The sequence below is a fragment of the Xyrauchen texanus genome, chromosome 43 (genome assembly GCF_025860055.1).
Source record: "Xyrauchen texanus isolate HMW12.3.18 chromosome 43, RBS_HiC_50CHRs, whole genome shotgun sequence".
In the NCBI taxonomy this organism is placed as follows: Eukaryota; Metazoa; Chordata; class Actinopteri; order Cypriniformes; family Catostomidae; genus Xyrauchen; species Xyrauchen texanus.
In genome coordinates this window covers 3124893-3138775 of record NC_068318.1, presented here as the reverse complement: position 1 = coordinate 3138775, position 13883 = coordinate 3124893, and the positions used below count along the sequence as shown (strand labels likewise).

Below are 13883 nucleotides of genomic sequence, written 5' to 3'. Positions count from 1 at the left end.
CTGCATACCTCGGTTGTAACGAGTGGTTATTTCAGGCAAAGTTGCTCTTCTATCTGCTTGAATCAGTCGGCCCATTCTCCTCTGACCTCTAGCATCAACAAGGCATTTTTGCCCACTGGACTGCCGCATACTGGATGTTTTTCCCTTTTCACACCATTCTTTGTAAACCCTAGAAATGGTTGTGCGTGAAAATCCCAGTAACTGAGCAGATTGTGAAATACTCAGACCGGCCTGTCTGGCACCAACAACCATGCCACACTCAAAATTGCTTAAATCACCTTTCTTTCCCATTCTGACATTCAGTTTGGAGTTCAGGAGATTGTCTTGACCAGGACCACACCCCTAATTGCATTGAAGCAACTGCCATGTGATTGGTTGATTAGATAATTGCATTAATGAGAAATTGAACAGGTGTTCCTAATAATCCTTTAGGTGAGTGTATATTAAATAGTATCCCAGTAGTTATCATGCACTTATGTTTGTAGATTCTAATTAAATTATTAAAATGTTAAAAGCATTAAAGAACAGGGATGTACGAACCTAGTCAACTAAAAGGTACTGATACTGCTCTGTTAATAATTTCCCCTACAATTTCCCCTATTTACACTACACATTCAAGTTTTGCTTTTTATTTTTACAAAGGCTACATTCAAATTATTGTCATGTTAATGTTATTTAATAATAATAATAATAATAATAATAATAATAATAGTTATTTAAAAGACAGATTTCTGTAGTGGAGGTATGCAAAGTTTAATTTGACCCCATACCTTGGTTGCTTTTAATTGCGAAGCAAGCAGAAAAATATCCTCTCAAAAGACGAGCAAAGTTTGGGAATACTGTATATTCACTTTGGTGGAGGTGTGGGTAGACCAAACGCTTGTCCAAGCTCTACCAAGGCACTATTTATGCCTGTCCACTTCTGTTTCATGGATTAATCGTGTATCACCGGACTACGTTGACATGTAAAATAAAAAGATATGCTCTGAGTAAGTGGTAAATGGGGATTGTAGGCTAAGTATGCTTTCCACATAATTTTTTACCCTGCCAGTTCAAGTTCATCTTTTATTCTGTGAGTGGATGTCATGTTTTAGGACAATATATTATGTTTACGTTTCTCATAGGCCTATTTTTTCTATTATAGTTTTTAAACTGTTATTGGCAAACTTTCCTAACCGAACAGCTGTCATACAATGTAGAAAGTCATTGGGTGATTTCAGCACATATATTTTTATTTTTTCCATAGACTTGACTTACCTGTTTTACATAATTACATAATTTTCAATAATGTACTGACAGTACGGTGGCTTACGTTCAGTTATTTTACTCTGTGAATTCTGTTTAGAATAAGCTATTAGGTTTGCTCTAATTGGTCCTGCACTGTAAATTCATTCAAATATTATCAATAAATATACCTATATTGGCTAACATTGAATTCTGTTTATTTGAAATACTTGTCTCATGTAGGTAGTATGTTTACATAACTGGCTCAGCAGTGGGTGCATGGGGGTTGATGATGTAATCTGATATTGTTATATGATTCGATTTTTGATTAATCAATTAATCAGATAACAGCCTAATTTAATTCCTGAATTGTATAGAATTTTTATAGAACTAATGTTCTCCCCCAGTGTGCAAATAAAGGCTATGAAGTAATACAAATGTATGAATGTATGCAATACAATGTGTGTAGAACATTTAAAATATTAGTTTGAAAAACAAATCTTGCAGTATAACAATAACCTACTATATGTAACAACATAAATTGCAGATAGCTTTACACATTATATCAAATATTGGTCCACAGTTTGAAAGCAGGAGGACCATTTCAATAACTAAATGACAAAAAGTATTAAAGAAAAACAAAAGCACAAACAGTAAACGTGCACAAACACACCAATTCCTTACTCTGAACATATCTTTTTCCTAAATAAAAAAATTATCGTGTAATAATCTCATTACTGTTCTTTTAAAAATTGCATTGTTGGCATGACATGTGGCATTTTAATTCAATATTGTTCATTATTTAACTTCCAACAAAAAATAATTCTTCAAACTGTATCTTTCAGTCATTATTGAACTCCCTTTTTTGCTCCATTTGGTTGTCACGCATGCCTACTCGCTCTAGAGATGTTTAAAAGCTTGCTGTTAGGACAAGCTGATTTGCGAAATTGAAATACTTGAATTGGATTGCTAACTGATTCTTATAGATTATATCAGTAAAGTGATAGTATGTTGTCTTTTCTTTTTAGTATTTTCTCTTTTCTCTACATCTCCATTAACTTTACAAATTATATTGAAATAAAATGTATATTGCAACAATATGTCAACAAAGTCCCTTTCAAGGCAAGTCTGTCCACTCAGCCGCCATCTTGGAACGTTCCCGGCAGCTATGGATACAAGCGGCATAGCTCCGTTCTACTTGGGGAAAGACCGAAATCTCAAAGAGTTGGTCAAGGTTATGCTCTTATAACATATTTCAAATAAGCAGTCAACTATGACAAAAATAATTATACAGTATATTGTGCTGCTTTAGATCAGGTCACGCTAAATCTGCCATATTTCTCACATTCATTTTTATACAAGTGCTCCTAAATAGTTTATTCGTTTTTATTAGTTTCATAGGGTTACTTCATGTGCAGCCCTAATTTGAATGTGTTTACATTTTTTATATGGATTGTAAAGGGCTTGATAACCAGTCCCTAAATACATCTATCAAAGATGCGTAACAGCTGTGTGAGTAAGATACTGGCTTTTATTAATGCTTTATCATATGAGCCGCATACACACTGCAGGGGGTCTCGCACCTGTAAACAAGAAACAACCCGTTTGGTGTCAGGAGAAGACAGGCATATATCAAATACATGTTTATCATGTCATTAACTAGTTGTTCAGTTCATTTCTGTACACGCTTCATGGCATTAATGAAAATGTGGCAATTACTGCCTGAATTTTCAGCAGAGAATTAGGTTGGAGAATCCGGTTGGCACTCGTAAATTACTGAACTGTGTGTGTACAGAATACTGCAAATCAACCGTATTTATCTGCAGTATGTACATTGTCATGGACATCTTTGTGTTTGGTAGGACACTCTGGAGTACAAGAAGAAACAGAGACCTCTAAAGATCCGCATGTTGGACGGGACTGTTAAAACTGTCATGGTGGATGACTCTAAAATCGTCAGTGACATGCTAATGACCATCTGTGCCAGGATAGGTAAGTTAGTGCCATTTATGGCTTTGAGCATATGAGAAAGGAGTCCTGAATGTGGAATCTCCACTTATTTCCACTTATTTCTGGCTCAGAGCTTATTTTATATCAAGCATTAATAACAGGTTTAATGTCTGGATCATTACTGGGTTACCAGAGGCTTCAGTACTTCGCTGTTCTTCTTCATCTATATGAGAATGCTCATCGAATAGCATGGTTTCTTCAAGAACACTGCTAGTTAGTGGCATTTGCTAAGTTAAGCATCACTATTACTCAAAATCAAGTAAACAGTCCTAAATATTAATCTTTACTTGGTATGAGGATGGTTAGCCGATAAACAGGCATTAACAATTTTGTTCAAACAAAAAATTGTAGTTTTAGAAGAAACTAAAGAGAGATAAGTTTTTGTTTTGTCGCTGACTACCACCTGTGGAGTCGCGAGTTTGAATCCAGGACGTGCTGAATGACCCCAGCCAGGTCTCCTAAGCAACCAAATTGGCCCGGTTGCTAGGGAGGGTAGGGTCACATGGGGTAACCTCCTCGTGGTCACGATTGGTGGTTCTTTCTCTCAATGGGCCGCGTGGTAAGTTGTGCGTTGATTGCGGAGAATAGCATGAGCCTCCTCTGCTGTGAGTCTGTGCGGTGTCATGCACAATGAGCCATGTGATAAGATGTGTGGATTGTCTGTCTCAGAAGCGGAGGCAACTGAGACTTGTACTCCACCACCCGGATTGAGGTGATTAACCGCACTACCATGAGGACCTACTAAGTAGTGAGAATTGGGCATTTCAAAAAAAAAAAGGAGAGATAAGTTGATTGAGGGCCTGTTACGTACACACAAGGGTGCTATTTGATGGGTAATCTCTCTGAAGCATGTCTGCATGTGTGAAATGTGAAGCATGCAGATATAAAGAGCCTCGACATCTAAGAGTTCATGTTTACAGCCCTGCATTTCATCATTGTTGGAAGGGGGGCAGGTTTAACGTTTGTTACAAACATAAATTATACCTCATATTGTGTAGCTTGTTAAGGAGAGGTGTGCTGTTATTGTCAAGTGATCAGGACCTTTTGATTTGGGCCCGTAAGCCACCACCTAACAATGCCCTTGCAACCACATCCAACGCCCTTGTATTGTGGTGGTGACTGTTCCATTAGCAAGCAACACTTTTAAAAGTCTAGTTTCCATTAACATGATTTGTGCATTTTTTTGTAAGGCATTTTGGTGAGTAAGATTTACCAGTAAAATATAAATGTAGATACAAGAAAATAAATGTAATGAGGCTTTTAGAGTTTAAATTGTAATAATATTATGCTTGAGAAGCAGTTTAAATACAGTGAGATTTGAAAACATTCCCTGTCTCTCAGGCATCACAAACTATGATGAGTACTCGCTGGTGCGTGACATGGGAGAAGAGAAGAAGGAAGAGACCACCGGGACACTAAAGAAAGACAAGACCCTTCTGAGAGATGAGAAGAAAATGGAGAAACTTAAACAGAAACTTCACACAGATGACGAGTGTATGTCACATTTTGCTTACTGTTAATACAACAAATACAGATGCATACTGTTTGCTACTTTAAGAGGTTCGCAGTAAAATACATTCAGTATATTCTCAGACTGTTGACGACACACTAGGTGTCAAATATTGTATTATACGGCTAATCACTTGGGTAGTGTTGCGCCAGCTGTGCGTAAAGTGTCACAGTTCAAAGTTGGGATGTAAAGTTCAAATTAAGGGCTTAGTAACTACCAGTTAGTTAGTGCATAATAAGTGCATCATTTGTTTGCACCACCAGCTTTTAACACAAGACTTGTTTTGTCAGGTTGTACGCTCTCCGTAAAGTAATGTGTAGTCACATAAAATGATGTTTACCTGTATTTACCCAATAAGCAGTCTTCATATTTGTAAACAGAAGTGTTGAAAACCTGTGCGTTTCAGTGTTATCTTGTTATGGTTAATGTGCAAACATTTTTTGTCACACATTACTGTCAGCGGTAATAACTTATATTTTCAATACAATATAAAAAAAATAAACACCTGTATAAGAAGTAGTGTATATATTAATAATATTCAGAAACAATATCTAAAATTATATCCATATATTTTTATTTAATTTAGTGTATTAAAATGAACATTTATTAATTTTACTATCCTGTATGTGTTGAAAGAGAGGCTAAGAAGTCAGTTTTGTGGATCTGCGCATTAAGCATTGCCGTGTAAATGTAGCCTTTAACTAGTTTAGGTCGTAACTTTTGCATGACTGGTGCAACCGCTCCTGATGTCATCAAAACAAGTTTTCCTTAGAAGTAAACACCCTTTGTTTAGATAACAACTCTGAACAACTTACCCAAAAAAAAAAAAATCATATTAAAATTGTCGTTTTGTTAAAAAGTTCACAATTCATATAGTCTACATCTAATTTCATGAGAACACATTCAGTCAAGTGTGTTTAAACGTAACGTTTTGACTGCTGGTTTATATTTGGATGCATCTGGTGCTGATGTGAAAGCTGTGTTTTGATGGATGTTCAGTGAATTGGTTGGATCACGGGCGGACACTGAGAGAACAGGGCGTAGAGGAGTCAGAGATGCTGCTGCTCAGGAGGAAGTTCTTCTACTCTGATCAGAATGTGGATTCCAGAGACCCAGTACAGCTCAACCTGCTCTACGTGCAGGTAAAGACAACCAAATATGACCTACAGGTCATTCATCAACTGAATATAACTACACCGCGTTGGGCAGTTCATCACATATCACATTATTGATTTGCTGCTGTGAATTGTATCTCTCAGGCGTGATCTTTCAAGTCACACACTTTGTTCATATTCAGATGCATTGATGTTCTTCTTGCAGGCCCGTGATGACATTCTGAATGGTTCGCACCCCGTCTCCTTTGATAAGGCTTGTGAGTTTGCTGGATACCAGTGCCAGATCCAGTTTGGAGACCACAACGAATCCAAACACAAACCTGGATTCCTCGAGTGAGTTCTTCACATCTTTATTTGACCCGCATCTGATGTTTAGTTACTTTGTTGCTCACAAGCTTTATGATGCATCACTTACCAAAAACAGTATAGTTTATTTTAAAGGTGAAGTGTGTCATTTCTGCGCTATGTCTGCGCTATGTTTGGCACCAAACATAATTACAAAAATAAAGTATGTTTTCAAACAACCTTTGCCAACATCCCTCAGATTTATTACGCCATTTCGCACTCTCTGACTCACTATGTACTAATAGGCCAGACTAAATAAAAGGTGATAAGCGTTTAACGTCGTTTTAAACAAGACCGCTGTAACTTAAACACACCGGACAGAAAGCGTTGCCGAGGAATCGGCTCGTCCAACAACATCGCCGTATTAAACGGCAGCTGGTATGCAGGGGATCTAGCACAAGAGGTAGGATAGATCTTGGTAACTAGTAAATTTTCACTCTGGTTTTACTCTGGTATTCTCTGTCTCTTTGTCTTTTAGCAAGTCTTCGAATTTTGGCAAAGATAATCTTAATTTCCTCTGTAACACGTCTGCCATGGGCGTTCATATTCTCCTGGCTGAACAGCTCAAGTAGCCACACCCAAAACTCAGACTATTGGTTGAGCTAATAAAATATTGGTGGAGCTTCGTTCAAAATATAAACGTCAGGCTCAGTGTTTATACTTTTGGGGGAGGTAAACCCCAAAATAGCTTACTTATAGTTGTCAATGAACAATAAACTAGGATTTTAGAATGTATTTTGACATAAAAAAGTTACACACTTCACCTTTAACTCTTTCCCCGCCAGCGTTTTTAAAAAAAAGTTGCCAGCCACCGCCAGAGTTTTTGACGATTTTCGCTAAATTTTAATGGACCGCAGAATATTTTCTTCCATGAATATATGAAGATGCTATATATCAAAATAAAGATCTGGGCCTCTGATTTTAGGCAAAAAAAACGATTTTATTTTATCTTCATTTGTTCTTTTTTTATTGCGACTTGAACAGAGGTAGGTTTTGTCAAAAAACAACATTTCAGACAAAAAGCTGAGAAAAAGGCATGTTTATGTCTGATATTTTGAGCTTCTCATACTCCACTTATTCATGTTTGAGACGATCACAGTCTGTTTCTTTGATCAAAGAGTTGCGTACTCTTTGATCAAACATGCGCAGGGGTCTTCCTTACCGTATAACACCTAAAACACGGAAACCCGGAAAATTCCGTGTTTGGTGGGGAAGCTTTTTTTCATAAAACACGGAAAATTCTGTGTTTGGCGGGGAAAGAGTTAAGCCTGTGTTTTAAAAAAAGGAGCTTTATTGTCTTTACAAAATATAGTTTCTCATTTCTTCCTTTTGTGGGGAAATGTGAGCTGCACACGTTCTTGACCATTTTCATGAGTTACTGCTTCATTAGCTAGCACAACAAATTACAATTGTTTGTTCTTGCTTCCTCTCTGTCTCTTTCAGTTTGAAGGAATTCCTGCCCAAAGAGTATGTCAAGAACAAGGGTGAGAAAAGGATCTTCCAGGTGAGACGTTTCAGCGTGATGTTGAGATAGTTTATTTGTAGGAAGGGCCTTTTATGAAAACGTAATATTAGACTGGAACACAATCAAACATTATGGCAAAATAGTTTTTCCTCACTTGTGTGATTGTGTGAGCTGTAGAATTCACAATATTCAGAATTGTGAATAGAACAAAATGTACTATGGTGCATCATTTGTTTTGATCAGTATAGACATTGCCAATTATAACTTGTGTTTTGACCATTCAAAGACAAAGCTAAATTTATTTCAATTTTAATGGAAAACTCTTTTCATTTCCCCTCACAGGCACATAAAAACTGTCAGAACATGACAGAGATTGAGGCTAAAGTGAGCTATGTCAAACTTGCCAGATCTCTCAAAACATATGGAGTCTCCTTCTTTCTGGTCAAGGTAAACATTTTACTCTATTATCAATTAACGGCACCATCGTTCTGCTTTCTTGCATTAATGGTAATGTAAATTCCATTACAGGAAAAAATGAAAGGAAAGAATAAGCTGGTCCCTCGTTTGTTGGGCATCACTAAAGAGTGTGTGATGAGAGTAGATGAGAAGACTAAAGAGGTGATTCAGGAATGGAGTCTGACCAACATCAAACGCTGGGCAGCCTCTCCAAAGAGCTTCACCTTGGTAATAATCACATTTTATAATGAAAATAAAAGCAGCTTTTTCCTGGTTTTTCCTGGAGTCAGGAGAGAGATTGATCTGAGATTATTAATGCTGGCTGAAGCGCAGCAGTAATGCAGCATTCAATCTACTGACAGCTCTTTAGTCACGGCTGTCCGACTTATTGATCACTGTAAAGCCAAATCATGAATTAGTTGAATTATTCTTCCATCCTCTTCCTGCTTCTTTAAGTACACACTTAGACATGGTCAATATCTTTATGATGATTTATTGTCCTGCTGCACAGTAGTTAACATTTGTTAACCATTTAATGGGACCATGTGCCTGCTCAGATTTTTGAGCCAAGTTAATTTTTAATTAATTATTTTTGATAATTAAGTTAAATGATTATTTACATTTACATTTATTAATTTAGCAGATGCTTTTATCGAAAGCGACTTCTAAATGAGGAGAACGTTAGAAGCGATTCATCCAATAAAAGGGGCAAGAATAATATAAGGGCTGTAATACAAGTCTCACATATCTTAGATCAGTACACATAGCAAATAATAGTTTTTTTTTTTTTTAAAGAACATGAAGGTAGTGCATTAGTATGAATGGGTTAGGTGTTCATGAAAAAGATGTGTCTTTAGCTGTTTGTTGAATGAGGCTAAAGACACAGCAGCTTGGGTGGAATTAGGCAGGTCATTCTACCAGCGGGGAACAGTCAAGATAAAGGTCCGGGACAGTGATTTTGTGCCACGAGGTGCCGTTCACCCACAGAATGCAGGCTTCTGGAGGGCACATAAGTCTGAAGTAGTGAATTTAAATTGTGGGGTGTGGAGCTAGTGGTTGTTCTGTAGGCATGCATCAATGCCTTGAACTTAACGCGAGCAACGTTATGGTAGCCGGTGCAATTTCATGACGTGCGCTCTCTTGGGCTCGTTGAATACCACTATCGCTGCCGCATTCTGGATCAATTGCAAAGGTTTGACAGTACATGCTGGAAGGCCTGCCAGAAGAACATTGCAATAGACCTTTTTCACACTCCAGGCTTTGTAATGTGGAAGTTAACATTTGCAGGGTAAACTTTGACAGTGGTGAACGGGAGATCACAGCAAATATTATTTTCACTTACCCATTTGCTCCAAGACCAAAAGAAAAAATCCACTATTACGTTTGAATGACTTTCCAGAAGAGTACAAAAAAATAGAGATTTTCAGATGAGAAAAGATGCCAAATTTAATGTCACTCTCTCAGCAGCTGTAATCGAAACCCCCTTGCAGCGGTGGTAATTTGTTTTGAAATTAATTCCAGGGTAATATAACAATAAGCATAATGTTATAAATTTAAACATTTCATATTTAAAAAATGTATAATATAAAAAACATTGCGAGAGTTATGCTGATAAATAAGGCAGAAACAAGTCATCACAGTCTGTGAAAAAGGTCTATAGTACAACCTGGATGGAACAAGAACTTGGACGAGGAGTTGTGTAGCATGCTCCAACAGGAGTGGTCAGATCTTCCTAATGTGGTACAAGGCAAATCTGCACAATCGGGCATTCCTTGCGATGTCGCCTGTGAAGTTCAACTGATCGTCAAACACAACTCCAAGATTTCTGGTGAATCCTAGTGATGGCATTGGAGAAGAGGAGCAGGCCATGCACTGAACCCTGAGGCACCCCAGTAGCTAGTTGAGGAGACTTAGACACCTCTCCCCTCCAAGACACCCAAGATTATTGTAGGTAAAAAAAAAAAAAGGTGTGTCTGATATCTTTATTTACATTTTGGTCTGTCCAATTCAGTTGCTTCTTCCGTTATATTTGCCACTTATGGGAAAAGTCGAGCAAGGGAAACAAAAAAGTTCATTATTAATTGCATTAATTTGTATGCAGTTAACATTTGTTAACTATGTCCAACACAGTTTTCATAAATTAAAAAAGCCTGTCCCAGTTATTAACAAAAAGCTGCAAATTTCATTGGTTTATAAAAAAGAAAAAAGGCCATAAGACTGAAATACAATAGTCAGTAATCAACTTTTGAAAGATTTATACCTATTGCTGCATTAAAACATATTTATTTTTATAAAAAATTATTTCATTTTGTTTGTGGTGCCTCATTACTTCCCTGTGACCTAACGAAGTCAATAATACTTGGTGATAGGTGTCTGTTTGCATTCCCATTCATATCAATGGCAGTTGCACCAGAGACTATTTAGCAGAAACGGGTCTGTAAAATAGCTCAAGGATGGGCAAGGAGGAGGCGAGAACCGGCTTGTCAATATAAATGATAATTTAATGAAAACTTAAACCAAAACACATAAACAAACACACACGACGGACATGCCCATAATTCTCTCTCTCTCGAACCATCGTCACCGGCCGCCTTTATCCCTCGCGCGCCTCATCAGGCCGATTGGGGACCGGGCGCGCGATATTCTGATCGGCCGCGCCCCCCCTCCGCTCCACAGGGTCACTTCTATTAAAATGATTGGCAAATTGATTGGAAATTGGAACACCCAACAGTCAACGGATGTAGAAAAGCGAATCCAGCATTACAGATAAAAGAGCCAATCAACTCCTGAGCATGCTATACAAGCTGGGAAAATTACGTTTTTCAGTGTAAGCTGAGGTAAAGATGATACCAGTGTTGTCGAAATACCGTTTCAGAGATTTTGGTCTTTCCCCATTCAATTAGATTGGAGCTGCACTTGTATGCCACTTATTTTCGTAGAAAATACCTGCCCGAGTGCATTCCAAAGAAGGCTGCTGAGTGGACTGACTTGCTAAAAAGACTTGAGCTGCACTCAATATGCGCTTTGCGTGCTGCCATCGTTGCTTTAGGGGCACTTGGTTCCAGAAACGTTTTTTGGAGTCAATCACCTGAGCCTACTTTAGTCATCAACGGAGAAAGATGCTTTTCGCCAACATGTATATTGAGGGCATCTACCAACAGGGGCTAACTGCTGAACCTAAACAGCCAAACCATGAGTCCTTGATACCATATAAAGCCTTTGCATTCTTCGTTGCAGGACAACATAAGACACACGTCTTTGACTGCATTCAATTGAAATATATGATGGAAAATTAATGATTGATTGATATGTACAATGTTTCTTCAGGACTTTGGAGACTATCAGGACGGTTACTACTCAGTTCAAACCACTGAAGGAGAACAGATAGCGCAACTTATCGCTGGTTACATCGACATTATTCTCAAAAAGGTATTTTTATTAAAAAGGTTATTTTTGATCTCACAAATTTATTGGACCCACAAGTGTAATCTAATTTCTGATGACATTTTAGGGGAAGCCAGATTTTTATGATGGTCCTTACATAAGAAACGCCCCGTGGCATGAGCATCCTTAATAACCATCAAGCCCAGACAGTTTTTTTTTTCTTTCTGATGTTTACAACAACTTCAGACATATTGATGGAGCATAGTAATTAAAAAGACATTTAATCATACCTGTCTTGTTTTTAATGGCAGTGTAACATGTCCATGTCAAATTGCTGTTGCTGGTTCTCTGGACTGAAGGAATTCCTCAACCAAACTTTGACGTTTGACCCTCCTTGTGAAAGACACAATCTGCTTTGACAACAAAGTGCTTCTTTTAGGTCCTTGACTCAGTTTCTCTCCTGAACTCACCTTAGTTGAAAACCTCTTTATCTGCAGAAAAAGAGCAAAGATCACTTCGGCCTGGAGGGAGATGAGGAATCAACCATGTTGGAGGACTCTGTGTCACCTAAAAAGTAAGCCTCATTTTCATGGTTCTTCACATAGTGTTGGAGTTTAGGATGGTGTTATCCCTTGCACTCTCAGTATCACATATGATGGCCCCAAAATGTCTTTGGACACTAAGTTTCACCCTGTCTGCACTGGGCACATCGAAGTGAATATTGTAAATGACTTGCAGGCAGCACGGACCAATCAGCTGTGAGCTCGAGAAGACTTCAGCAATGGTTCAATTGGAAAATAGCCTGTATCCTGCTTTATTTTCAATGGAAATTCACTAGTATAAACATTTACTTATAACATTTTATTACATGGTTACACACAGAAAGCTCCCCGGCATTGTTACCGGCTATATCCCGGGATGAGAGCCCAGTGTGAATGAGGTTTTTGAAGTGACGCTCATGTCCCATGTATTCAGGGTGTTACACTTAAAATGCCAGAATGTCATTGCATTAGAAACAAATGTTGTGTGTGATAACAATATATAATTAGAAGTACATCAATCAGCCACAAACCACCCACCTATGTACAGTAGGTCTCCCTCGTGCAGCCAAAATAGCACTACCCCGCATCTCAGGGATAGATGCCACCGGGCACATGGCCCAAGGCCCAAGGCCCACACCAACATCCCCCAGGACATTCCCCACATACCTGTGCTGTTTTTTTTTTTTTATGAATGGAAATGTCTTATTGATGAGAGAGGTCAACAGAGAATGGCTAGACAGTTTTTGAACTGACAAAGTATCTCAGAGAACCGCTCTGTACAATTGCACTGTTTTTGCAGGATGAGGGGGACCTGCACAATATTAGGCAGGTGGTTTTAATGATTGGTGTGTAATCTGATTACTTTCTAGTTCGAAAAGTAGTGTGATAAATTACATTTTAAAAAATGTTGTAATCAGATTACAGACTTTCAGTGAAGTGAATTGCTTATAAGTGCATCATTTGTTTTACACATATTTTTTAAATAATAGTATTTATGTAGAATACATTTAAAACATGAATTGTAAGGAAATGCATCCCCTAATGAGAAACGCATGGTGCTGAATGTTTGACTTGCATGCAACATTGAACAAGTAGAAAATATTTAGACATTATTTTGAATTTGTTGAGCAGAAAAACAAAAACTTATATTTCATTTAAATTATTTAAAACCTAAACTGAAAGATATTTTGATATATAATGCAGTGGCATTCCTGCATTTTAAGTGTGGCTTAATTTTCCAAATACTTTTTGGGGCCACTGAACTTCACGCTTCATAAAAATACAGTTTCTGTATTCTCAGCCATGTTATAAAGCTGTTTGTCTTGCTGTAAGTCTCAGTTTTGTTCTAAATCTAGCATAATGTCTGTTGTGTTTCAGGTCAACAGTGCTCCAGCAGCAGTTTAATAAGGTCGGGAAGGTGGAGACGGGGTCTGTGGCTCTACCAGCCATCATCCGCTCTGGTGCCGGGGGTCCAGAGAGCTTCCAGATGGGCTCCATGCCTCAGGCCAAACAGCACATCACCAGTGGGCAGATGCACAGAGGACACATGCCCCCTCTGGTCAGATACACACCACTGATGAGTTTACTGCCATATAAATACCTTGATATATGTGTGAAGCAGATATCCACCTCCATTATGCATTAAAGAACTGTGCAATGTCCTAATGCATACTCAGGATTTGCATAACAGTGACTTTTTACTGAACACATTCAGTCCTTCCTGAAACAAAGGATGAGCTCTTGATATAAATATACAATAAGGTGTTTGTTCTCTTTGCTGTTCTCTGTATGCTGTTCAGGATGGTCTGTACAGTGATGTAAGTGTATTATGT

The 13883-nt window shown here is 38.0% G+C and overlaps 1 protein-coding gene across 1 annotated transcript in view; it reads left to right on the top strand.

The window, feature by feature from the left end:
* The window catches only part of tln1 (talin 1), a 132411-nt gene that overhangs the window by 41517 nt on the left and 77011 nt on the right, over positions 1–13883 (top strand). Inside the window, exons 4-13 of the mRNA XM_052116262.1 lie at positions 3087–3216; positions 4576–4728; positions 5744–5886; positions 6065–6192; positions 7648–7708; positions 8012–8116; positions 8198–8353; positions 11453–11554; positions 12007–12083; positions 13429–13609. Of these exons, the coding sequence (XP_051972222.1) occupies positions 3087–3216; positions 4576–4728; positions 5744–5886; positions 6065–6192; positions 7648–7708; positions 8012–8116; positions 8198–8353; positions 11453–11554; positions 12007–12083; positions 13429–13609 (1236 nt within the window). The remainder of the gene's footprint in view (positions 1–3086; positions 3217–4575; positions 4729–5743; positions 5887–6064; positions 6193–7647; positions 7709–8011; positions 8117–8197; positions 8354–11452; positions 11555–12006; positions 12084–13428; positions 13610–13883) is intronic.